The sequence below is a fragment of the Hirundo rustica genome, chromosome Z (genome assembly GCF_015227805.2).
Source record: "Hirundo rustica isolate bHirRus1 chromosome Z, bHirRus1.pri.v3, whole genome shotgun sequence".
NCBI classification, from domain to species: domain Eukaryota; kingdom Metazoa; phylum Chordata; class Aves; order Passeriformes; family Hirundinidae; genus Hirundo; species Hirundo rustica.
Window position 1 is genome coordinate 20,423,427 of NC_053488.1, and position 27,276 is coordinate 20,450,702.

Sequence of the window (27,276 nt, forward strand, 5' to 3'; positions counted from 1 at the left end):
TGTGGAGAGTAAGGTGCTCAAAGATGTATCTCTTCAAGAGCTTTTCCATGCTATTGACTTCCTTAAAAGCTGAAGGCTTTGTGCTTGGCTCTCCTCACTTCTAGACTCTTTAAGTTGAAAGTGTCAGTCTGGCTGGACTTATTTACTTACCTTTTTCCTGGAGTGGAATTTCAAAAACCACTCAAAGAAGAAATTAAAAGTTGTATTAAATATCTGGGTGTGTGTCTAGGATGTAAATGGATGCTTTAAGGTATAGATGGATGTTGTGCCTGGAGGAGAGTACAGAAGCAGTGGTACAAGTTACATCCCAAATCCATCAAAACCAGGAAGTCTTGCAACTGTTTCACAGACAAATGCCAGCAAGACTTGATCAAGTTTATGTCAGAGTGATTATTTGGAACTATTCTTCTGAGAAGTCCAATTGTAGCACATCCTCAGAGCTGAGCGTGTCCTCACCCACCATCCTGATCCTTGGTCTGAGCCTGTTCCCTGTTTGACACGTATTCCTGGCAAAGCTGCCAGGGATTGCAGCAGAACCAGGATCAGGCCCTTTAATATCAGGACACCAGTAAGTAAATGTAGACAGAGTGACTAGCTTGTCTCTGAAGGTTAATTGGGATTTATGTCCTGTTTTGAGACCCAGCTTTAGAGATCTGACTTCCTGGCACAGTTTGTGTGATGTGTTTTTCTGTGCATGCGTGCGTAAAAGGCACTTTCCTTTTGCTGTTTATTGAAAGGAGTTTATTAGACATTGCTTATGCAGCATTTTTGTGATCTTGTTGATGAAAGATGCTGTATACACAGGGCTGCGTTGGACTGGATTCAGTAAGTCTGAGGGCTTGCCAGCAATTTATTGCTGTTTGACTCCAATGACCGAGCACCAGCACAGCAGCCAGCCCATGAGCGCAGCTCCTCGCAGCACTGCTCTGGCTCTGCCTTCCCTCTTGAAATGGAATTTATTACTCTCTATCTCACATGGATACTTGGTAGGAAATTGGAGCTATGAAATGAAGAGTCATGGAAGTTTAAAAAAATCCGAGACAGGACAGATGTGCTGTGATTAGTCCTGTACTCTGGCTCACCTTGGGTTAGATAAATAACTGAATGTGTGCCGTCAGCAAAACAAACTACTTACAGACTTGGAAGGAAATTTGGCTTGCAGTCCTCTAATTGGAAGTCAGAGGTGGTGGAATAAATAGAAGACTTTTGCTCAATTCTCCTGCTTAAATCTCAAAGCAGTGAACTATTTTAAAACTCGGGCTTAATCTTGGATCCTTTAAATTGATATTTACAAGGCTACTCGTTCATAGAAATAACTATATATTTATGAGGATGCATTATACTTTGCCAGTTCATTGGACATTTTATTAAATGCAATCAGTGCTATCATTGTATAAAATTCCTTTTTTCCTTCTCCTCAGATTTCATACCTGTCAAACATTGACTTGATTCTGCAGAATCCATACCAATTTCACCTGCAAAACTAAACAAAATAATTTTGTTGGCATAATGCCAGAAAATAGAAGAAATTTGTTAGAAAAGAGATCGAGACAAAGCTGACAGCATGTATATAAGGCTGAGTCTAAGCAGATGAAAACAGTCAAAAGCTTTTTATTTAATCATTCTGCTATTTTTGACGTGTTGTCTAGTGATAAACCACATGAGCATTCCCTTGCGTTAAGAAAAAAAACAATCTAGAAATAAAAGTCCAAGAAAGAGCAGAAGAAAGTACAGTCTAGCACTGAAGGAATCTCATATGTGATTTTGAGGATGATGTTTACGTGCATGTAAAATATCCAACAAATGTCTTTTCCAGTGGCAGAAAAGGTCATTATCATTTTGAAGTTTCATAATGTTTTCCTGCTGAGAGTTTCCTTCTTTGCCTAGGGGACATTCACCGGCAGACCTTTATTTGGTCATTTTTGGGCACTGGTATGCTAAGTGAAACACAGGCCCTGATGGTTACCAGTGCTGCCAGTTGGTCTGTGCTGCAGAAAAAGGTGTCTTTGGTCAATGCGTTTGCAGCCCCGAGGCTCCGGGTGGGCCAGGAACCCACAAGGGAAAACACTGGTTCTGGCCCTGTTGCACAGTGTCATGGCTTCCCCAAAAGTGTGGAACCACGGTCTGTATGGCTCATGTGGAAATCCCAACAGCTTCTTTTTGTTTCACTACACATTGAAAGGGAGGATCTCAGGAAATTTTTCCAAAGGCCCCTTTTTTCTGCCCAAAAGAGAGACAGAAAGCTGAGGTTTAGTTGCCACTTCTTTCTGCAGTGAGCAAAAGCTCTTGAGATTTTTTTTTTCTGGTGTGGCTGCCTTCAGGATTTTCACACCAACCACTTTCTCTGCATCCTGAAGCCCTACAAAAATCCAAAAATTATGTTCTCCTGCGAGTGCTGATGTGCTGATGCAGGAGGATTTGTTGGGAGAATGGTCTGTCTGCCTTGATGTTGTCTGAAACCTCTACTAAATACCTCACCACATCTCATTTACATAACCCCACTGGGAGAGGCGTCCTGCACTGTGCCCATGGAAGACAGAGGCCCAGGGTGTCCTGTGAAAAGAACAGACTCTTTTATTGGTGGCTAAATCTGCCAGACCTGTGAGGAGGTTTTTTGTGCATCTTTCAGTTTCATGCAGGTCAGCACCTCCAAGCCCACTGATATCCATGTGGGGTAGAGGGCTCCTTCCACACCTCAAAGTATTTTTATTCTATTTTATAGAGGAATAAGCTTTCACGAATATTGTGCTCTGCAGGGGCTGTAAACCATCATATTGTTTGGAAGGTCTCTGCTGAGAAGAAGGAACAACAGTTTATGCTCTGCCATCATAAAAATCCCTTTGGCCATAAAAAGATGACATGAAACAGCACTTTGAGGAGGGGAGGGTTCAGTTAACAGTAAGGAGCAGCCAAGGAGCGTGTCTGAAAGCTTTCAAGAGCATAAGTCAGGGTCTCCCAGGGTAAGCACTGGCACACTTCCTTAGAGTCAAGAGAGGTATGTGGCTTTTGCCAGGGGAGGATCTGATCCCTGGTTTGCGTTCACACAAGAGGAGTCCAGAAACTGTGAATCTTATCAAAACCTTCCCATTAGCAATGACTGGAATGTGATTTCATTTCTGGTATCTGTCTTAATAGCCAAAGTTGAGCAAAAGAGCAGATACCAGGGCGCTTTTTTTTTTTTCCCCCTAAGAGAAAGTAAACCATTATATGTGGGCAAATTCATTTGACTTTAACAGCTTACAAAAAACAAGACAGATTCAGAAAATGCTTTTACCACTGAAAATTTTACTTCTACAGAAATCATCTAGTAAGTTGCAGTGATTTGCTCTCAGAGATCTGAGTTCCCTGGGGCTGTTCAGGCAAATCCTGCTCTGATCAGTCAGTTAAGGGAAATAAGCACACAGGTACGCACAGCAGTCATAGGTGCTGCAGCATTGGAAGACTTCACTGTATTTGGGTTATTTGTCTTCAGCTGGGACGATGACAGGAAGGGCTTGGGCTGGCCTTGGACTTTGCATTACACCCAATGTGAACATAAATTATCTCTTTACAAAACTGACGAAGGACTAAGTCTGGAAATCATGGCAAAGTGTATGCTGAGCAAGTGTCTGCAAGGAGGCCATCCCCTCTTACTCAAGATTTCGGTATGTGTCCCACAGAAAGGCAAACAAAAATAAAGTGCACTGCTTCAGTTTTACACCATGTTGACATAAATCTTCTCTCCATGTGAATTACGGCGAAAATGTGCACAGCTACTGAGCTGCTGCACTTGTGCTGCAGATGGGCTTTGTCTGTGCATGCTTTGGCAGACATGTTGCTCATTTGGATGTCATATAGAAGAAAATTGAGTTTGCTGGTTGGTTTTGTTAGGCCTGTTTTTTAGTGTACCTTGCTGGCATTTATGGATGTCTAACTATTTTTTGTACATAAATTTCTGCATTTTACATTTGCATTTTTGCTATGTATTGTATTTCTCAAAGCCAGAGTAATTGAAAAAGAAACACCAGGCAGGAACAATAACGAGAGGGATCTAACAAAGACCCTTTGTGCAATTAAAACACCATGCCATGGCCTTTGCTAACTCAGGTCTTCAGAACACAGCACCAGTTCTTCTGAGTTCAAGTTATGATTTAGGCTGAAGAAGTCTGATATTAAAATGAAATTCTCTCTTTTCCCAATCGGAAATTAGTTTTTTATTAAAGATATTTCTTGAGTGTATTATCATTGCCTTCTACCAGCACCAGCTTCAAAGAAGAGTGCTGATCTATTTAAATCTGTAAGCATCTCTTCTGCCCCCTAAATTGCAGCTGATCTCACATTCATAGGTCAGAAAGAGTGTTTTGGAGAGGAGGGATTTGACCTGCCTGACCACCTACAGAGTCGCTGCATCTTCCAGTGGCATGACTTCAGGCCTCAGCTGAGCTCTAGAAACTGTCCACGTTTGCTCTCCCAGCCCCAGTGAATGGGAGGCAAAGTTCCTCTTCTTGAACTACCTGTGTCTGGGAGGAGTCAGCCTGGAGACTGGTTGCCTGTCAGCATTTTAGGGATAAAGTAAAGGCAATATTTTATCTTAAGAACTCACTTTTGGGCTTAGCATAGAGATTTCTGTGTCTGCTTTGCTCCTAGGAGGCAAATATTTCTTTGAGCAGACTCTTACTACTTCTGACATCTTTAGCAAGAGCCTCCTTAACGTATTATGTTTAGTCTTAAACCAGTATAAAACTTGAATTTTTCTTCTTCCCTTTGCATTTCCACCTTGTGTTCCCTTTTTTCAAATACTACACAATCATCATGTCTTTTTTTCAGCGTGACTCATGGCAGAGTTTTAGAGCTGCCTCTCCAAAACCTCAATAAACGCACCGAGCAGCTGTTGTTATAACCCAACTCACTGTCATGTTACTGCAGACAGATGCAGGTTAATTATAATTTTACATGTTTATCCTGTTATAGTTTGCATTTCTGAAGATTTTCAGCAGCTGTAGGACCCTGAGTGACTCCCTCCCCTCTCACACAGGGTGTTTATTTTCTGGGTTCAGCAGGCGGCAGTCGGTGTCTCTGGCGTCGCTGCGGTGTCCCGTGCAGAGCAGGAGGTGGGCTGGGGTGATGGCAGCTCTGCGCCAGGTGGAAGCAATTATGGGAAAAAAAACATGGTCCTTGCTGGATGAGTTACTCCTGATAGCTGCCAGATAAGCTAACTTAATAAAGCAGTGCCTTAATTAAGCCACATTCCTCCCATCTTACTTCTAGTCCAGCCTGTCTGAAGCGATGCTATCAAGCAGCTACTGCTTTGCAGGATGGGGCAGGGGTGCTGTGCTGATGCACCCCTTTGTGTTGGGCACTCTGGGGGGCCTAGGGGGGATGGGACACAGGGGAGCTCCTGAAAAGGTCAGCTTCTTTCTGAATTTGAAAGGTAATGGGCCACAAATCCTGAAAAAAAAGACAGATCTGCCACTTGCATATAGTCATGGATATATTTATTGGTATCGAAAGTTTGACCCTGAATCCCATCTTCTGGCATTTAGTGATCCAGAAGCATCTCGCACTTCAGAGCAGAAGGGAGGAGCACAATATTTCCCTCCTTCTCCAGCAGCTACCCGCCAGAAAAAAAAAAAAAAAAAGGGGTGACTTGACTTTGGGGGTGTCCCTATCACTAGGAACTTTCTTAAAACCACAAAAGCTGAATGTTGTGTCAATCAAAATCATGGTGCCTCAAACTCTCTGCCAGGGTTCATATTCCTGAGCAAATATTGCACAAGAATCAAAAGTTACCATATTTTTAATTGCTGAAGTACCCTATTAAAAGCTGCAACAGATAAAATCTGCCAGAAGCTTCATCCTTTGTAAACCAGATTTCAGGTTAATGAATCAACCTAATTTCCCCAGAGATCCAGGTTTTAGTGGTTGAGCTTCTTACACAGCTGTGTGTTTGTGTTTCATGCATGGCTACATGTACAGCTGCATAGCAACCACCTTGCTTAAAGTTATCCAGTAGCTAAAATTATCAGTAGGAACCCCTTCTTGCCTCCCATTATGTACAATGAGATTGCTGCTGTGCAACGTTGATTAGACATGTCAGCCTGGACCTGGACGTCTGAAAATGATTGTTGCTATTAAAATGCCTTTGCTAATGCTCATGTGTCCATCATTTTGACAGATTTCAGTTTAAGAATGTAGAAAGCTAAAGCATGCAGGAATCCCAGGGCTGCAATGCAATGTTCAGAGAAACAGGTACTATACTCTATTTCCTTTGCATTAACCCTAAAGTAGAACTTTCCCTGGCAAAATCATGCTGATAAGAGTGCTATTGAGCGCAGACTGCAGAAATGCAGAGATCTCTAACTTCCAGCTGGGAAGAGATTATCATGGGGAATTGGTTTCTGGAATGCAGTCTGACGGCAGGGCATCCCTCTTCTAAACACTTCAGTAAGTATGATTTAAAAATATTCACAATGCAGAAAAATCTTAACAAATTTAGAGAAAATATTTCAAAACCTCCTTAGCAGTAAGGCTTGGGTGAATTCAAACAAAAATTTGAGAGGGAGACTGAAAACAAGGAAATCACTTCTCAAAACCATCTCATCCCACTGTGGAACCCATTGCTGCAAGAAGTCGCTGAAAAGGGGGATTTCAGCAAGCACTTGGATATCAGCCAGGGGAACATGATTTTCTGATTGTTTTAAGTGAAAGCTAAAGCACAAGGCTGTGCTTGCTTTGCGGCAATATCAGGGTGCCAGGGCAGAGTTTAATGGCTGTAACTTGGCGTGCGGTGGGTTATCAATATATGGCTGCGGGAGAAGGATTTGATCAGGGCAAGTGGTTTGGCTTTTGGGAGGATCCAGTCAGGCAGATAAAACCTCATTTTAGCCACAAGAAAGACAATGAGTCCAGCCAAAAGCCATCACCAGACAAACTTGAGAGGAGACAGCCAGCTCCTGCAAGGTTCCCAGCAGGTGACCCCTCACCCAGGAGGAGGTTATCACATCATCTGCTGGCACAGGTCTTATTGGTCCTAAACCTGAAAATACGGCGGGAATTCCATGGAGAAGGGTACAAATTATGGAAGCTGCTGCTCCCTGTGGCTGGTTAGCTCTGGCTGGCACAACCTCATAGTCACCAAGTCATGGCAGGGATGACCTCCTCTCCCTGCTCATCTCCTATCCCTCTCAAACTGGGCTGTATCTTCCTCTGAAGAGCAGCTACAAGCAAGCCTCTCTTCTTCTGCTGACAGGAGGAGATCAATGTGCACTTGGAAGGCCATCAGCAGGGCTTGCAGCATATGAATGGCCTTCCCAATGCACCTTTGAACTCATTCCTCCTGCATTTGTTTGTCTTGCAGATAAAACTTCACAGCAGTGTTTAGAGAGAAGTCTAATGAGGCACCACTGTTTGCATAACAAAGCAAGGCTTCCTCTTCAGATGTTCAACACTCATTAAGCATAATTTATATTCCAGCTAATCTTTGGAGGAGGGTAAAATACGGAGCCAAAGTTTTTTTTTTACACTGTTTGTAGAGATGTATTGTTTAAGTAGTAAGTTGCAACTGATAGTTTAAACTGATTTAAATTCAACATAATGATGATTTGTAATGGCTACATGTTGTCCAGGGGAGTATTGTGCCATTGACTGATGTGGCTTTAGCACTCTTCTGCATTAGTTATTGAATCAAAGGAAAGGACAGATGGTTTCCCAGTTCAGGAGATAATCAGCATGGTCGTAAATACTGAGGGGATTTTTTTTTTCCTCAGATTCATGTATACTCCATGTAATAATGCACTGAACAGCAGGGTTTTTTTCTTTTTCAGCTGTCTTCTTAGTCACCAACATGGGACCCTTTGAAAGTCACCAGGTCCCTACAGTGAGAGACTCTCAGGATGATAAGGGACACAGTCATTTGTAAAGGCTCCTGAGTGCTGCTGAGAGCCTTGGTGACTCCGTGTGGTTTACTGCCTAGAGAGAAAACCAGCAGGTTTAGCTGGATGTCTAAGTGCCATTTCAGGCCAGTGTGTCCAAAACAGTAACTTCTCAGCATTCAGACTTTGTTACTATCATAGGCACATAAGAAGTGTCTGATCCTGTTGACTCTACACCGCAGTTTTGTCCCTCAGACTATGTAAGATGCTCTCCCTTGCTCCAGTTCAAATACCCAATATATTTAATTTACCTGCTCCAGGTTTATTAGAAGATGAGAAATGACTGATAATACTTATCCTCTGTGTACTCCTCTTTGAGACTTACCCCTTCCCTGCGGTTTACACTGTAATGACAGATATTTGAAAACACCCTTCGTTGTGCCACAAAAATGATGACCTGAGTTGTCCTGTTTGGACAGGACTGAGCTGTCCAGACAACATTCAGCCAACACAAGAAACCAGGATATTTGGAAATTATTTGGGATGCTGGGTGGGTCGGTGTTGGGGTACTCTGCCCCAGGCTTCTGAGGTGGCTGGACATGCTGCCATGTGAAATCCCTCCTGGGCCAGGTGCATTTCCCTGTAGTATTCTGTAATTCTGAACTCCAGCTGCTCGGGATCCTCTTCTGGTTTGGTTCATCACATCCACAATCCACTTATGGCTGTTTATAAAGGCAGCACCAACCTATATATAAAGAACACATTTTTTTATTCATTTATTTATTTTATTGTTTTTCAGGAAAAAATGCTGTAAGGGTTATAAGTTTGTTCTTGGACAGTGCATCCCTGAAGGTATGTGATTTCACTGTTCTTACATATCTCGTCTCCACGCATTTATTTTTCCCCATCTGCCCTCTTCTCCGCGTCGTCTGTTTGGAAGACCAACCTGATGTAAGCACAGGCTTGTCCATATCTCATATATCAGTGTGGGGAGGAACTGTTTCCCAGAAATTGTCCAGAAAATAAAAATATCCACAACTTCCAAGGCATGCCAAGCCTTGATCCTCCCCTAAGTACATGTGGCTGCACACATCTTGTGCCATGACCTGTTGCACTGCAGTCAGAGGAGTATTGCAGTCAGTTCTGCCCTTGGCTGGGTAGTTGGGAGCACTCTTTGCACCCAGAAGAACACCTTTCCTGGATGATGACTTTCCCCTTTTATCCCTTGGATCTGGTACAGCTGACTTGGCTTGTCAGTGCACAGGGAGATGGTGAGGTGAGTTAGTCCTGCCTTTAATTTCCTATGGGCATGGCTTCCTTGTCACCAGGGGCCAAGGAAGATGCAGATTTAATCAGGAGAGTTCATGCAGTAGTAAAAATGGATCTCATTTGGATGAAACTGGCTCTGAAGTTGTTGGACCACAGGAACTGCCAGGCAGGGGCAAATGCCCAGAGAAGACATGCCAATAAACTTTTTTTTTAACAAAATGTAAGTTTAAAAGTTAATCTATGGCAACACAATCTTCTATTTGATGATATATGGAAAGCTTTGATTTGGTCTGAGAATTCTCCTGGTTTGTGACTGTGATGTTAAAAAAAAAAAAAAAAAAAAAAAAGGTGACAAATTAACATACTGGAGAATCAGCTGGTTTTGAGTTAAAAGGGATTATAACCCAAGCACTGATCCTGGTGGATTTGTTGTGGGTTTGTTGCTGTTGTTGTTTTCAATTTGAGTCTTCTTTGCTGCTGGCTAGAAACATTAAAACAATTGGCGGATTGGTGGGGGCAGGGGCAGGAAGGAAAAAAAGAGGGAAACAGCCCATGATGACTCTGTGCCTGGAGGAGCCAGGTAGGGTTTGGGTGAAATTTGGGTGACATGGGTGACAGTTTCAGAGTGACAGACACTTGGAGGAGGCAGTTGTGTGCATTGGAGGCACAAGTCCTGAATCCTTTCAGGATGGAAAGAAGCCAGGACTCCACAGTCTGGCTTAAAGCTTTCCTATGGATTTTATATACTGGCTATTCACTGAATATAATGGATACAGCAGGTGAATTAACAGGAGCAAAAATAAAATGAGAGCCATGGCAATTTATTACTTTAGCTTCTAATTTTCATCTCTTGAGATGTTAGGTGGTTATGAAAGCAGCTTTTATTATGTGCCCACTGACTTTGTCTAATACTGTCTTTTAACTGCATTTTAGTAACCTGAGAGTTTCCGCCCCTAATTCAATTCTCTGCTGGCTGTGGCTTCTCTCCCTTTGTTTCTTCATTCCATCTTTTCAGCTTTATCTGTATTTTGCCTGGAACTTCGAGGCCACAGCAGTTGCTATAACATCCGAGACAATCTCAGGCCCTTGGTACAGGGACAAGAAACATGATTTACTGAAGTATTTGTTTCACTTACTCTGTTACAAGAAATCACTTGGCTATTCACACATTGTTTTGGCATAATCTTGACAGAGTAGCAGTATGAAATCCATATCTCCAAACAGCCACATAAATGCATTGCAGATGTGAATTTATTAGAGCACATCTGCACCTTTTAATCCAGTACTGGCACGTTGAAACTGTGAGAAGTAGTTCCAGTCCTGTCTTCTCTGTGATTTAGCAGTGACTGCAGGGAGGGCTGACAGAGATATAGATCCTCCCTTGTCCACCTTTTTATAGGTGCCTGGGGAACACACCAATCTCCTTCTGTGACATCTGTTCCTTGAACACACTCCCAAAGGCTTGTGGCTTTGTCCATGTCCCTTATTGGTTTTCATCCTATTATTTTCCATCTGTCCTTGAAAGGAACAGAAATCAGTGTAGTACAGTAGGAGTCTATGCCTCCAGTTTCTGCATTTCATTTGTTTTGTACTCACCTCCTCACCGTAGCTTTCAGCTGCAGGACCAGGGAGCAACGATCCTCAGGAAATATAAATATTGAGTGGACTTACTTCCCCATGTCTCTCTAGAGTATCCCTGCTCCACCTGTTCAGCAAAGTGGATTAAATTAAAAACCCAGCTCCTCACCTTTTTTTCCTGTGTAATCGCTTTTTTCTTTGCTTTGGAGACTCACAGCTCCAGCCAAGTCCAGTCTTGGGTCCTGTCTCATTGCATCACAGAGTGCAGAAAGGACAGTATGCAGCAGTTAATTTTGGAGACCACCTTTCCTACTGCTGGTTTGTTTCCTGAGCTGGCTGTGGAAGAATTCAGAGTAAAATACTCTCTTACAGGCATACTATAGTCAGATTTGCTCTTTCCTTACTAATGTTGTTTCAAAAATTTCCTTGGTAGAACTTTCCATGGTGTATCATCATTTCTGAGTTCATTGAAACTTATATAGAGACATTTGTTATTCTGTTTTGGTTTTTGCATTTTCCTAAGGTCTGGAACAGCCTGATCCTCATTGTATGGTCTTGATTCATGCTGAAACCACATTTCTTAGGCTGAGCTGACAAACAAGGGGTTTGAACACAGGAGGGAAGGTTCATCTCCAGCTCTGCAGAGCACACACAAGTGGTGCAGCAGCTTTCACCTAATTTCATCTCAGTTGTGAGAACTGTTTCTAAGTCAAGTTACCTGAGACCAAAGCCCTGGGGATACAGCTCTGGGACCTGGGACCTGCCTATAACTATTGTGTGATCAGGGCTGATGGTGTGGGACCGCCAGCAGGGATATTTGTACTTCCTGGACCCTTCCCCAGCTTTGTGTGAAACTAAACAGCATGATGTGTGAGGCAATGGACATGATGGTGCTGTGCTGAGGTGGACATAAACACCATGTTCAAAGACTGGTTACATTAAATATGGCGAGAGATGGATAAAAAGAACTGGCATTGTTTAGTCTAGAAAAAAGGAGGCTGAGAGGAGATATGATAGGAGCTTTTAGGTATGTGAAAACTTGGTGCACAGGGGAAGGTAAACTGTTCTTTATGACCAAGGAGAAGAGGACAAAAATAATGGGCCTAAGTGGCTCCAAGGAGAGCTGGGATTTTATGTGAGTAAAAGGATATTTCTTCTGTCTGCAAGGATAAGGATATTTCATCTTTGGACTAGTCCGCAGGGTGTGCCATATCCATCCCTTAAGGAAAAGAAAACCAGGAAAGGTTTATGCATAGCTACTCCTGCTTGTGATGGGAGATGGCCCCTTCCAGCATTCTTTTTCCTGATTTTGTTAGGGCACATCTATTCATGGAAGGACAAGGAGGCCAGAGCTTGTTTTACCTCTGCTCTGAATGGCTGAACATGGCACAGGCCAAGTCCCACACCTGAGTGGGTACACTGGGTAAGGAGCAGCATGTTCACCTCCATGCTGGACATACCATCCTGTTCTCACTCTGATTTTGTTTCAGTGGAAAACAAAAATTGTAAACTGTCCATGAAAAACACCAGCAATGCTTCATAGCTGGGACTATTTAATAGGGCCAAATGTAACAGGACTTTATGGCCCAGCATCACCTAGAGAGTCAAAACTACCCCCAAACTGAACAGTTTGAAGGCAAGAGTTATGCTCCCCTTCCATGGCTCTGCTCCGTTGGACCCTGGTTACTGCAGGGGGTCCTGGCATTGCCATTCACCACCACAGCACTGAGAGCAGACTTCAAGTTGTGAAGCAAAAGGAAAGAAAGAATGCCCATTATTCAGGAGGTGACAAGCAGAATGCTTGGCACTGTTACAGTAGTGTGTCTATTACAAGAATACATTTTTTTCTAAGGGGTTCTGCTGTGACACACAGCATCTTGTTCAGCCTCATTTTGTGCTTTTCTGTATTTTGGCGTACTGTCACTTTTAACCCCAGTGCTATGCATGTGCTCTATATACTTTGTACAGAAAATGTGTTTTCATTTGCTTTACCATCTCTTAGCTCACTTAAATTGTTTGGAACAATCATCGTACCCAGAGGTATCTGCTAGTCATTAGGGTGAGTCAATAATGAGTTTTAATTATGTATATGGAAACACCATGCTTTGCTGGGAACTCGCTTGAACCACTTAGATTTTGTTTGGACATGTTTGGTCTGGAGCATGGATGAGATATTTCTGCTGTGGACCCCAGCACCCGCTCACTGGATTGCTGCAGCCACCTGGATGCTCTCTGCAGGGTGATGTTCTCTGAAATGGTCGCAGAAACCGCCACTTGCTCTGGTGTAAAACCTGACCTTGGGCGGGCTGCGCCACAGCTGGTTTTGAGACCAGATGCCTCTTCAGCTCCCGGTGCCTCCTGGCAGATGTTCTCCTTGGCACTGCAAAACCCTCACACCCATAGCTGGGAGCTGTCCTTCTCCCTCAGCCCTGCCACCAGCACCATGCCAGGGGCCACATCCAGCCCCTGGTAGGACAGGGATGCGGGTCAAACCCCACTGTGTCCTGATGTCCATCCCTGAGGCTTCAGTTCTGCTGCTACACAGCAGTGAAATTACAAACAGATTTTCCCCCCTTTGGGTTTCAAACAGGGATTTCAGTCTTTTGGGATTTCACTGACATACCCTGATTTGCACACTGCATCTATTAAGAGAGATTATGGGTTTGTAACTATGCACTTTTTGGTAGAAGAATTGCTCTTTGAACAATTAATATGTGATGTAATTAACTTTTCCTTGTGATATACTTTCTGCCTAGCTTTGGCAGTTAACCTCATGGTTTTTCACAGTACTCTGCACAGGAAATGTTGCTATCAGACTTTAAAATCTGTTGCAGAAAGTAAAGGAAAGTTTTAGGTAATTTAATATTTCTGTGAAATGAATTTCTAAAATCTGGCAACTGCAAAAGTGACCCTTGTTTAAAATACAGCTTTAAGAAATAGTCTAACTGCAGTAAGGCTGTGAATGGCAATTACAATTTTAATATATTCCTTTGCTTAGGTCTCATGAATGTTTTATATCTAGGTTCTTTCAGTCCTTAAAAACAGAGACTTAAAAACAGTGAAACATATGCAATCTAAGTATCATCCAACTACTGACTTTGGTATTTTTCCTAACCTGCTTTTCTCTCCCTTAGACTACGATGTCTGTGCCGAAGCTCCCTGCGAACAGCAGTGCACAGATAATTTCGGGCGAGTCTTATGCACTTGCTATCCTGGATACCGCTACGATCGGGAGAGGCACAGGAACAGAGAGAAGCCTTACTGCCTGGGTGGGTAGATGAGCATGTTGAGCTTCTCCATGGTTAATGATTCATCCTGCTTCCTTGGGTCTTTTAGGAGTCCATTTGGATCTGAAACATTTCTTATTCTCAATATTATTACAGAAGAAATGTGGGGGTTAACTATGTTAAGAATTGAGAAATCTAGATTCCCCCAGAATTATTAGGAGGTATTACCTACAACAAGACATACACACCCAAACACTTTGAAGTGTTGGGCTGATGCAGTTTTTCCTTTAATTCCTCCTGCAGGTTGTGAGCCATATTTGCTGAATATTGAAGCATTATTGCCAAGCCTAACTACTAAAACTAATCCTTGGGGTTTGATTCAGATGGCCAGTATGTAATTCAGGACTGATCATTTATGTGTGGTCCTACTGTGGCTAGTCCTGCCCTGCCCTGCGTGGTTTGCCATGGCAGGGAGACAAGATTTGCAGGATTGAGCTTTGCTTGTGAGGTTTTCAGTGCAAGGAGACTGTCAAGCAATGTTCACTGATAAAATGGCAAGTGTGATTATAATAGCAATAGCAATAACAAACAACAACAACAACAACAATAATGATAATAATAGTGCAGCTTGCCCTGAGCTCCAGACCAAAGGCTCCGGCTGCAATTGCAATTGTGGTGCTGCAGTTACTTGTTTATTTGACCACAAAATCTCTTTTTACCTCTAAAGGAAGTATTTTATTGTGTTGGAGGTCTGAAACCTCCAGCTACAGGACATTTTTAATTTCTGCTTCTCTCTAGATATTGATGAGTGTGCCACGAGCAATGGGACTCTGTGCTCTCAGATCTGTGTCAACACCGTGGGCAGCTACAGGTGCGAATGCCACGAAGGCTATGTCCGGGAGGAGGATGGCAGGACCTGCACCAAAGGAGATAAAGGCAGGTGCTACTGCAGATTAAATGTCCTAGGCCAAAAGGATGTCTAAAGGGTTGGTCTGTCATGAAGAGGAACTGTTCCCGATGTTACACTTGGAGCCAGGGGTCCAAAACTGGGATGTAGCTGCTGCTCCTGGGGCAGCTGGGCTGTTTGCTGGGTGCCTGAGCACCTCTGGAGCAGCCCTGCCAAACTCTCTCCTCCAATGTACAAGTACACTGGAGGATATAGAAGACATCTTCTCCTAGGGATGCAAAACAGATAAATAATGAAACTTACCATGACAGCTTCAGTTAGATCATTCCTTCTAGATCCAGTTGCTAAGTCATAATTTGCTCCAATACTAGCCTGGAGTATAAATTTTTTGTGGTCCAGAACTAAGGAGACATAAGAAAAACTCTTTCCAGATAATGAGCCTTAAAAAATGTCACTGATTTCACCTGTTAATTAAATAATTTCAGTAATTTTAATTTGTATTTACATACCCACATCTGAGATTAGCAAATGGCCCTGGGTTGGATGACTAGTGCCCCTTGGCCTTTAGAGGCTCAGAAAATGTGTGCTTTGGAGTACAACACATTTTCTGAGCCTTGCTTAAATCGATTCTAAATTACAGTGACTAAGACCAAATGCTGTTGAACTGCAATGAGTTTGTGCATCCTGTGGCTGGGGTCAAATTTTATTTTTTTTTTTTAATTTTCTTTTTTGAAAATGAAATGTGATGGAAAAGGGGTAAATCTAAGGGCTTGTCCTTGCATCTCGTTGTTTCAAAGTGTATACATGTGCTGCGTACAAATGATTCTAAAGGTTTTGACTTCATCCCAGTTATTAAATTACAGCATTTAGAATGCTGCGGATTAAATGCTGATAAGAAAATCCAAAAAGAAAGGAGGGAGAGAACAGTGGTCCGGGAAAAAAAACAAACCAACAAACAAAAAAACCCACCAACTTTTGATGAATGGCAACCTGCCACAGGTTCATCAATTAATGCCTGAATGTGGTACCACAGGGTGATCCAATTCCCACCGGATGGCTAGAGCAATTTATAATTTTCATTTTCATCTGAAAATGTGTAACAAGAGTGACTCCATTAACTTTAATTGTTCCTTGTAGCTTTGGGGTTTTTTCCTTATCAGAATGTGTGTGTGTGTGTGTGTGTGTGTGTGTGTGTGTGTGTGTGTGTGTGTGTGTGTGTGTGTCAAAGATATATAACCTAGATAATCCCCTTAAAAATAGGGAGGGGGTTAAACTTCTCCCCTGGGTAGTTCAATTTCTTGGTACAGTAATGTCCAAAGCATTCAGGATAACCAACCATTCAAAATACTCAAGGCTATGGAAATCATTCTACTGTTTGAAAACCACCATTTTTACACTGAATGTACACAGCACATAAAAATGTCAGTTCCAGCAAATAATCTGGAATGAGACACCCACCATCTTTCCAGGTATCTCCCAAATCAGCTGTGCGAGGTAAAGGGGGATGCCTTTCTGTTCAGCTACCCCGCTGTACTCCACATAAATGACACGAATTTTCAGACCTCTGGCGCAAATGAGGAGTCGCGTCCATAACTCATTCCGAGGAATGAGTATTGGGTAAGGAACCAGCTGTAGCGACGCTCCACCCCGCGGCCAGCCCCAGTCCTGCACCGGATCCGTGCCGGAGCGGCTGCCTAACAAACAAATCATTTGCTTTTCATCGTAGCCGGAACACTCGCATTTTATTTTAAAGTTTATTGTGAGAGGCAAAAACACGTGTAACCCTCTCCATCTCTAACGATGGAGTGTGTTTTCTGCGAGATACAGCCGTGTTTTCATCGTTCCACGCCTGAAGGATGGAATTCAGACTTTTTTTGGCTCTGGAAGTGGCTTGACAGAGAGCTTTGGGTTGGTTAGTGGACTCAAGAAGAAGGAGCATTTTTTCTTGCATGCACTGTCCCACTTGATGGAGACAATGCAGTTACCCATGCAGAAGCAGGCAGATGAAACCATCCCAGCAGGCTGAGCCCAGATAATACAACACAGATGATTAGCTCAAGACCCTCCATGTGAAGACCGCCTGCAGTAGAGCTCCTGCAGAGCTCTCCCCTGCCAGCATCTCCTCCTCTTCCAGCAAGGAACGGCCTCCGAACCCATACACAAGGAAAACACATCACTCCCCCAGGCAGATCTCTTAGCAATTAGGTGCCACGGGGCTCACCAGCACCTCACTAAGATTAAAGGACTGCCATCACGCGTAGCTAGACTCTGTATTCTGAGAACCTTTATAAAATGGGGCTGCTTTAAGCCTTCTTCCAAAAAATTTCAGTTTCCTTGTGTAGGTCTGTGCAGTGACAACAAGTTATGTAAGTGCCTTGCTCCATGCTGGCCCAGCTAGCCCCAGTAAACGACGTCGGTTTCTGCACCATGCGTGGGTGGCTCAATCTAATGGCCTTCTGCCTCTGCTGGCCTGTCCTAGGTGGCTTCTGGCTTTATCCACACTTTATTCTGGCCTTATTCGTAGTTGGGTCCTGATACACGGTTGGGTGGGGGTAGAGCGAATGTTTGATGGATGACTCCTTCCCTGGGCAAATCATCACCTCTGTCTGGTATGAGTTAGGGGGATTCCACCTCTCTCCTGGGATGCAGCTCATGCTTGCTCATACAACAGTCTTGGACTTCTTTCTCCGACAAGTCAATCCAGCCAGATTTGGAGAAATCTCACTGGTATGACATTTCCCAAACATTTACTGATCCCCCCCAGCATCTGTCTCCATGGATTGTTACAGCTCTATTTCATCTATACTTGTCAGCCCCGTGTGTCACATCCTTCTGGAAGACAAACTGGGTTTTATAATGAAACACAAGGCCAAATTCACCACTTCTTAATCTGCATATAATTCCACAGATTCTGGTGGGATTCCATTAGGTTTCCAATAGCAGAGGCTCTGGCAGTTTCTCCCCATGACTGTGGGCTGCTTTCAGCAACATTTCTTAACACAATGATAGAACTCATTTGGTGAGATAGCTATTAAAAGAATTTTTTTTTGAGATGAGTACAAAATCCAGATTTTATTGGTCTTTGAAAAAGAAAGGAAAAAAAAAAAGTTGTTGGGTTTTTTCCCTAATGGCTCCATATACATCCATCTGTAACTCCTACACAGGTCCAAAAATGGGCATGTCAAGACATTGTGTTTTTCTAAAGGAAGATGAAAAATTAAAGAGGGAGGGAAGACTCTGCAAAACTGACTTCTAGTCAAGAGCAAATTTATTTTACAGAAGTGTAAAGTGGTGTCTTCATTACAGCACATCAATTCCTTCTAAGGAAAAAAAAGCCCTGCATGGTGCAGATTATTTCATCTGCAAAAGAAAGGTTTATGGGCAAGGAGACTTTGGAGGGAATCAACAGCAAAATTTATAAGTATTAAGAATATAGGAGAGCAGCAGGAAAGCAGCGTATGCTGTGTATTCCCGTACCTTCACAAAAACACTGGAGTTCCTCCAGGAGGTCTTGTGGCTAAATAGCGTTGGATCCAGAATAGCTGAAATTTGATGAAATTCTATTCTGTGCCGTGTAGAGTCCATTGAAAAGCACCAAGTAGTACCATCTGGACTTAAATCTTTGAGCCATTTGAACACTGCACAGAAAGCTGATCAAGTACCACAGCTGCGCTGGGGAAAGGGCTGGGAAGCTCAAACAGCAGTGTGTATGTGCTGCCATAAAAATGGTAAATAATATGTGTAGTATTGTAAGGCTCTTGGAGTGCAGCCATGAGAACAGGCAGTTCATGACTGGAGAAAAATACCCAAGCCTTTTTGTCCCAATTTTCTAATCAGTTCAGTACTAATAGCTGTCTTAATGTTCCTGGTTATTCCAGCATCTTGCCCCTACATCTCTCTCCTAACTGATTAGCAGATAAGCATGATAAATTTTTGTCTTCTAAAATCAAGTATACCTTATATGTCATTATAGCCAATGGACTAAACATACTGAAAATCAGCCTTTCCTAAATATGTGCATAGGTGGACCATAAATGACCATCAGATGGTTGCAATCTTCCATACTGGACCCTGCAAATATTTAAAGTCAAGTAGTACATAGTATTTTTAGTATTAGAAACTTCAGGGCTCATGTAAGAAGCGGCAGACCTTTCAAAATCAATACACATTTCCAAAAAGATGAAGGGCATTTAAGGATGTGTCCAAGAGACAAGTGTAACACAGTAATTCAGCATGATGCAGTTGATCCTTTTGGAAGATTTTGAAGATTCCCTGGCTTTAACAGGAGCACCTGCAGAGTTTTTCCATTGCATGACATGCTCTAAAAGGTCAGTGTTCAAATGTGCCCAGCAACCCTCCCAGGCAACATCATACAAGGCCACACGTCATATGCAAAGCCTCAAGAGACTTGATATTTCCTATCAATGCTGAAGTGAAAAAACCTCACTTAGAGTTTGTCAGTATGTGTCACCCTGGTGTTTGGAATCCAGATTTATCTTTACACAGACATCTGTTACAACAATGCTTGTTTGCTTGCAATGCAGAACTGTTTGACTGTGTATGGTACTGGGAAAAGGACAAAAATAACATTTGCAATATCTCTCACTGCTTGAAGAACTTAATAGATTCTTGAAAAGATCCTATTCATGCATAGTATCAACAGATGTGACCCTTCTTGTTGTCCAGATTTAAATCCCTGTCATTAATCTCAATCCCCATCTCTGCATAGGCTGATTCCATCACATGGAGAATAACCCATGATGGTAAAGAGCAGTTTGTGCAAAACGAGCAAAATAAGCATATTCTGAGGGATTTTACTGTAATTTATAGCATATGAAAATTTGCCCTTCAGGGGACTATAAATCTGTTCAGATCTATGGGGTTAGTCTACCCTAAACAAAAAGATAAAAGAAGGGGTGTGAACCTTTCCAGGTATTAAACAAATGAATTCTCTGGGGACTGTTAACTGGAAACAGCTGCTTTAAAAATGTGCTCAGAGCTGTCCCTGCAAAGTTTCTCAGTCTTACACAGAAATTCACAGCCAAATATTTAATAATGACAGGATCTCCTCCTCTTTCCACAGTCTAGGGAGATACAACAACCTTCAAGTTACTTTTGCTATCCCTTCATGAATTTCTTTCTTTTGGATGTTTATATTTATAGTGGAAACTGCTTTCTTTCAGCTGGGCTTCCTGAGAAAACTGAAAATGTGGCAAAACCAGGGACATGCTGTGCCTCTTGTAAGGAATTCCATCAAATAAAGCAGACGGTTTTACAGCTGAAGCAAAAGGTATGAACGCTGATCACCCATGTCTTCACTAGACCTGCATGTTTTACAACAATTGAGGTTAATTTCTATGTTTGGGGCTGTCACTGACATGTGGTTCTTGTACATATGAAAGAGGATGGCAGTATCTTTTAAAATCATGTAGGGATGGCATCTCTCCCCTATGCTTCTATACAACTTGTAAGCAGATTGCTCCCCACGTTCGTGGAGCTGTGTTACCAAGTTTGTGGTAACAGAGTGTGGCAAACACCCATCCCAGGCTGGGCCCAGGTTTCTTGGCAATCTGTGCTAGCCTGAGCTTTTCATTCACTCTGAATGCACAGGATATTGGACACGATCAACCTTCAGAGTAAGCACTTGCAAGACATTTCGTAGATGCAGGAACATGATTCTTCATTAATAGGATGCTGATACAGGATTCTTGCCGAATAGGTGTGAGACTAAAAAATATCACTAGCTTTAAATATGATTTTCCCCTTAAAAAAGAAAAACCCTCAATCACAAACCCCTTTTTTTTTTTTTTTTTTTTCACCTATCCCCTTGCAAGTAGAGAATTGTGTTTAGGAACTTTAGAAACTACTGCATTTAGAAACTTATTCTGGGCTTTAATTGCTCCTATATGTAGCTTCCTTTTGCACTTCGGTAGGATTGAAATAATGCAAAGACCCAGTCTCAAATTTGGAGAGCCTTATGCAGGGATGCAGGTGTAATGCCTTTTCTGATGAGAACTCATTTGAAGACTGAGGTTCTTTCAAATTGAGGCTCTCTGTAGGAATATTATCAGCAATTCATGTTGACAGGCTGTAATTATTTCACCCAGGGTACTCAATTATTTTTTTCCATTGTGTCAAAACACAATATGGCGTGTTCACTCTTTGCATTTAATGTTACTCATTTAATATTAGGCAGAAAGAAATCATCTCCACTAAAGTGAAATTCACTGAGGTTGAAGATACTACGTTTCTCCAGAATTTCGTAACATCATGAATTCTTTCTGAATCAGTATGAACACAAATGTGTCAGTGACAAAATTTCATGTGTGATGAAAATTCTGATTTTCAAAAACATGGTGGCAAAGAGGTTAAAAAAGGATCCATGATTTTGGGTGGCTGTTTCTTCAGCTGTTGTCCATGATGCTGAGCAGGCTCACACTGACCTCCAGGGAAGGATCCGAGGGTCACATTGTTGGCTACGTTGTTCGCTCGAGAATTGATTAATGGAATTAATGGAAGTTTTTTGGTGTCTAACTTCTGCTGTTAGATGCTTGTGCTCGAAACTCCTTCCAGGAAAACTCAGACCATTGATACCTGTTGCTGTGGGCATTTGTACAGTAGCTGTGGACAAAATAAGCAGCCCACTCTTGCTTCATAGCTAAGTCCTGTCATAGTCCCTAACTTAATTTTTCCCCCAGTATCCCCCTAGTGAGACTTGATCGACTTGGCAACCTCAGAGGGAGCCCACTGGGTTGTGCTCCACACAGAAAGAGCTGAAAGAGAAGGTTCCTGATACCCTCAGCAGCTGTTACCCCACAGAAAGGAGAGGTTTTGTCTGTGTTGAATGGAGAACTTGGCCCCATGGTGCTTCTCTGCCCAGGGAGACATCAGCCCTCATGTTTCACCAGCCACTCCCCATGGCCAAGTTCTCCTGGGGAGGATGGCCCTCAATAGCTGTGGTTAAAGCTGTTCTGTTTTGCATAGAAAAGTTAATTTCTGTCTGCCAGGGAGATGGTTTATGAAATGAATCTTCAGTCTTGTGGTTAAGGCTTTCAGATTTTATGAACTTCATTCAAAATTGCGGTTAGCAGAAAAGCCTGTCATCCAATGAGATGCACTGTCCTGATAGACTAGAGGTCTGTGGGCAGTCCTAGGTTGATCTGAGACCTTGATGAAAGGAAGAAGAGTGGAAAGCTGAAAAACTGGGGGAAAGATATCTGGCATACTGACACATAGCCAACAGTGGAAAAAAAAAAAAAAGAAAAAAACCGAGTAAGTTTGATCCTATTGCACAAATGTGTTTAAACATCTTAATTAGAAAGTCATGTTCAACATCAGTCCTGACAAACACTGTCCAATTTTCTAAACCACAGACCTCCTAGAAACTATGTAAACCTCCAAATGCAGCATGCAGCACAGCATTTGGAAGCCTTGTTTCTAGAAGAGTCTTTCTTTAGAATTTACTCTTGCTAATACTTGCATGCGCATGGGGGAAAAAACAAACCATTCTTTTCCAAGGGCCATCAGGATCTGTAGATGGAGAAAGCCAAGGTTACCCTGGACTAGGATCTTGGTTCAGTTAAAAGGTGAACAGAAATTAGGGCAGTGAGTATAGCCAATAGCTAAGAGGATGTGAGTCAACAACAAAACACATGGTTTGGCACACTGCATGTAACGACCAATTTCTGGCCAGAAGATATCAAAGAGCAGTGAGCTAGACCAGAGCCTGGGTATTTTGGCACTCCTAGTATATACTTCAAGCCCAGCTGAGTCAGTGGGGAAGCATGCATAGATGCTTTCACAGCAGCTATGTGATTTCTTTTCTAACTTAGTTGTTACAACAACCTAGCTGGCAGGAATAAGTAAATATTTAAGCATCAGAAAAGAATACACTTCCAAATCCACCTCATGATGAGTCTTTGCCACTAACTGCACCTTTTTACGCCAGTATTCATTTGCAGTATAACCTGAAGAGTATTCATGGCTGAGTCTATGTACTAAGTGACATCTTTTTATCAACTGATATAGCTATAGGTCCCTAGAATGAGGTATTTGGGGAAATTTACACACAAGCTGAAAAGAGGACTTCAATTAATCTGCCACTCAGTTGTGGCCACACCTAAGGAGAAGCACTTATTGATGACACTGAAAATATTCTCACAAAAACTTCTTTAAAAATACAACTCTCTCAGGTAGTCACATGATTTGACTTTTTATCACAGTTTTAGTACTGCAGCGTTGACACTGCAGAATCCTTGGTTGATTTGTGTCATCTAGTGGAAGTCTTGCACCAAGGTACTTGTAAGCCTTTCCTTTATATCCAGCCGGGAACCTGCTCTGGACAGGACACGCCTCGAGGAAGCCAATCTTTGCTGTCCAGAGCCAGCCAGTAGAGCTTCCCATGCTGGTCCCTGGCCTGTGAGGCTGTGAAAGCCCCCACCTACTGAATTTTCCTCTTCAGCCCCAGGGACAGGGTGTTGTGTCCCCAGAGCAGCCCTCTGTCTTCAGTAATCCCACAGTTTGGTCTGTGCTGCATTGGCTGGGAAGTTGACTGAGAAAGCTGCAGGATCACTGGTAAACAAAGCATATATTTTCCTTTGAAAGAGCAGAGACAACAGCTTACCCCAGAGCTATAGGTGTGCTGAATCCTCATTTTCTGTGTGAAAAGCAAATTCATAAGAATGAGAATATAAGAAACACCCTGAGGGACTTCTGTGAAAATATGACCTCATCCAGCCACTGATTTCTACAGGGGTGGAGTAAATCTACCAAATTCTTGTTGGACTTACATCATGATCCTTAATTTGCCTGTAGTGCAGTCATCCGGTCTTTGAAACTGCAATTCTCTCTGAAACCTAACTCACAAATGGCTGATAAATCCCTGTGTCCCTGTCATCACATTTGGAGTTCCAGTCTCAAAATCAAACTGGTGTTCTGGAAATGCCAGCAGAAACTGTCTCAGCATTTCCAACTTGTTTTTCCCGACGTTTTTCTTCAAAACTGTTCTGTGCATTCAACCCCAAACTACAAGCAGCACTGGCTGCCCTTAAATTGTAATCCTTAAGCAGTAACTTGTTTGCCAAAGGAGATTTTCCCAGTTCAAGTAGATACTGCAGGTGCATAATACTGTGTTTTTTCTCTATGTATTACTAACATTAGGTTTGCAGTAAGGGCAGAAGAACATATGTCAAATAATTACAGAAATGGGTAGGAGTTTTGAGAACAGCCCACCTCAGAGAATTACAGATAGTTGATAAAAAGCTTTGTCAAATAGCAGGAGTCATCATCTATTTTATTCAATGCAGCTCTCACAGGCAAATGTTGCAGAATTCAGCATCAAATTATCCAATGGGCCAAATTCTTTCAAGAAGCTTCAACAAAGCTTAACCAGAGGTAGGTCTGCAGTGCTGTTGTTGAAACAGTTTTCCAGTTAAATTTGGCAGAGTAAAATCCCTAAGTCTACATGCAGCCACTCACCACTAATAAACTTTCCTCACTGCAGACCAGCCTCCTGGCTTCTCGTCTCCCTTCAGCTGCCTCTTAAGAGACTAAACATTTGCAGAGTATTTCTAAATATGTTTAATTATTAAATATATTCAACTGGGTAGATGAATGTTTCACAGATAATTAAACAGGTAATGGACAATGGCACTTTAAACTGTAGTGTGCAATTCTCCTCACATTCTCACTTACTTTATCTTTGTGTGTCTGTGCAGAGCAGATCCAGGCATCTTATGGGTTAAACAGTGTGGTTACTTTCCAGGGCCAGATTCACAAAGGATTTAGGGTTCTCATTAAAACCTATGGAAAGTTAGTGGCTTGTGCAGCAATTCAGAACTTAAATTTCTGAGCAAATGTTGCCCTGAGATAGGCAGTAAATTAATAGAGGAAACTTCAAATAAGGAAAAATAAGTTTCCTGAGAAGCAGTAATGAGACTCAAGTTTTTCAGAACTTGTTGCTGTATCGCTCCTGAATTTCCTCTGTCTTCTCTTGGATTGGCTTGCAATATTTACACAGTGACTTGAAAAGTGAACAGACTCACAAAATAAGAACGTTTTTCTGAGTATATCAATCAAGGATATGAATAAACATTTTATATTTTCCTGAAATATTTAAATAGAAAATTTAAATAATTTGTTTACATGAAAGCTTAAATTAGGTGATTTGTCTGGCTGAACAATGAATATCTTACATAGATTTTTTCTTTCTTTCTTTTTTTTCCCCTGTCTTGGCAGGTTGCTTTGCTGCCAAATAATGCTGCTGATCTTAGCAAACAAATCACTGGTGAAAAAGTGCTTGCCTCTAATGCATATATCCCTGGCCCTCCAGGCCAGCCTGGCCAACCAGGCCCTCCAGGTAAGACCAGAGGGTGGAAATGTGCAATAGTGCTAGGACTAAAAATGTAAAACTTCAGTCTTCCAGTGTGATATCATTGCATATATTTCATATTTTATTGATATATTTGTTTGCATTTGTGCTAAATTAAAAAAAAAAAAAAAAAAAAAAAACTTTATGGTTCTTGTGGTCAGCGTCTGCCAACGGTCTGACATCATCCATTGTGACTCCATGTGTTTCTCGGCAGGCAAGCTGTGTTTGTCCTGCATGTGTTAAATTTCTCCCTCTCCCTGGGATACCTCACCTGCTTCAGTTGTCATTTCCTGTATTTAAACCCTGTCTTAAAACTCTCTCCATTTAATTTCAGGAATATCTATTGCTTTAACCCACTGTCAGTAGTAGGGAAAAAAATGGGCTTTCAGTTTGTAGTAGTTTGTGCCAACTCTTCTGTTTTCCCTTGATTTGTGAGGATTCATCTGTTGGTTTTATGTTGTATATGAGATTGAAAGGAATCTGAAAAGCAAAGTGTAACTCCACTCCCACCTTGTTAGCTAAGTTATAGATGGAAACAATGCAAAAAACTAGAGTGATCCTAAAGCCCAAACTTAATCCAGGCATCTCGCACCTGCTGGCCAGCAATACCCAAAATTTTGCAAATTCTGTTGAATGCAGATCTAATTTTGGGTCAGCAATAAATCCAAGCATTGTGCTGGATTTCAGAAGGATTCATACAGAGTACTGGCAAATATTCCTTAGGAGGATTGATTTACTCCCTCCTGAAATGCATCCAACCTTCCCATTTATACCCCCTTTTGCAGTCTTGCTTTTTTCTGGGTTTTTATCTCATTGTCTTGGAGGATGAGTAATTTTCCTGGAGGATGAGTATCTCCAGTCTTCAGTTTAACATAAGTGCAAGGACAGTGTGTTTGGAAATTCTACAACAGACTCTGAAGGATAGAGTGGGTTGCTTTGCAACCCCCCCAAGAGAGGCCTGACCCTGCAGGTCTCACACCCACTGAGTTTCCCCTTGACTGAGCTGTCCGAGGTACTGCAGAAATCTGCTCCCCATAAAACCACCCCTGCTCCCCTCCTCTGCTGCCCCCCCAGGAAGAATCCCAGGGAGACATCACTGAACTTGAGTTGTCTCCTTTTGTAAATCCTAACTGTACATATTCAGTCCTGATGAATGCTATTTACTCTCTGCTTTTTATTATCTATGTCTTTTGTGTGCCCTCAATATGAAGAGAAGTGTTTCCGCCCCCAATCATGAAGTGTTTCAGCTAGCAGCATTTTAATGGTCTTTATTGTCTGCAAATGTTGATTCAGGTGCCTGATTTTCTGGTTTATATTTCTTACTGTTTCTTTTGAGCTAAATATATGTTTTATTGCCTGAGAGCTTCCTAAAAAGTAACTTGCTCTGCTGAACCAGCAGAAACTGAAAATTATATAAAGCAAAATGGAAGAACAGAGCCTCTTTTGCACTTAACACATTAGCTACTGCAGTGGGCAAAAGGGAGGAGCAGCCCCCCACTGCGAAGATCTTGCTTCTGTCAGTAACATACATGCCCACGACCCAAAATTCCCATGAGTTTTCTGAGGCTTTCTGTTTATGAGATGTTCCTCAAATGTGATTTGTTCTTCTTTGTGTGAAAATGAGGCATTTGTGGTTTTCTTTTCATTGTCAATCTGTGCCCCTGAGCACCTGGCAGACTCAAATTCTTGTTATACACAAGATTTAATTGTTTGGTGGTTAGCTCTTGTAGCTACTGTAACAAGGGTTTATGTTGTCTCAGATGGCTGCTGCTGTGCAGACCCAGATAAATTGGTTGTTTTGCTATGGATTTGGGTGTGTAAAAGTAACCAGCCCATTGAGTCTTTAAAAAAATATTTGTTCCCCCTTATTGCACTGATGAAGTGTTCCGAAGGCTTTCCTTGACACATAACTTTTGCATTTGATTTCAGGGGCTCCAGGACCTAAAGGGAGTCAAGGAGCTCCTGGATTACCTGGACCTCCTGGGCAGCCAGGCCCTCGTGGATCAATGGGACCTATGGGCCCATCTCCAGACATATCACACATCAAGCAGGGCAGACGGGGCCCTGTGGTCAGTA

General features: G+C 42.3%; 1 protein-coding gene across 1 annotated transcript in view; it reads left to right on the top strand.

The window, feature by feature from the left end:
- Positions 1-27,276, top strand: part of CCBE1 (collagen and calcium binding EGF domains 1) — a 97,428-nt gene that overhangs the window by 63,820 nt on the left and 6,332 nt on the right. The window contains exons 3-8 of the mRNA XM_040091261.1: positions 8,650-8,702; positions 13,832-13,966; positions 14,723-14,860; positions 20,015-20,121; positions 25,068-25,188; positions 27,130-27,269. Coding sequence (XP_039947195.1) covers positions 8,650-8,702; positions 13,832-13,966; positions 14,723-14,860; positions 20,015-20,121; positions 25,068-25,188; positions 27,130-27,269 — 694 coding nt within the window. The remainder of the gene's footprint in view (positions 1-8,649; positions 8,703-13,831; positions 13,967-14,722; positions 14,861-20,014; positions 20,122-25,067; positions 25,189-27,129; positions 27,270-27,276) is intronic.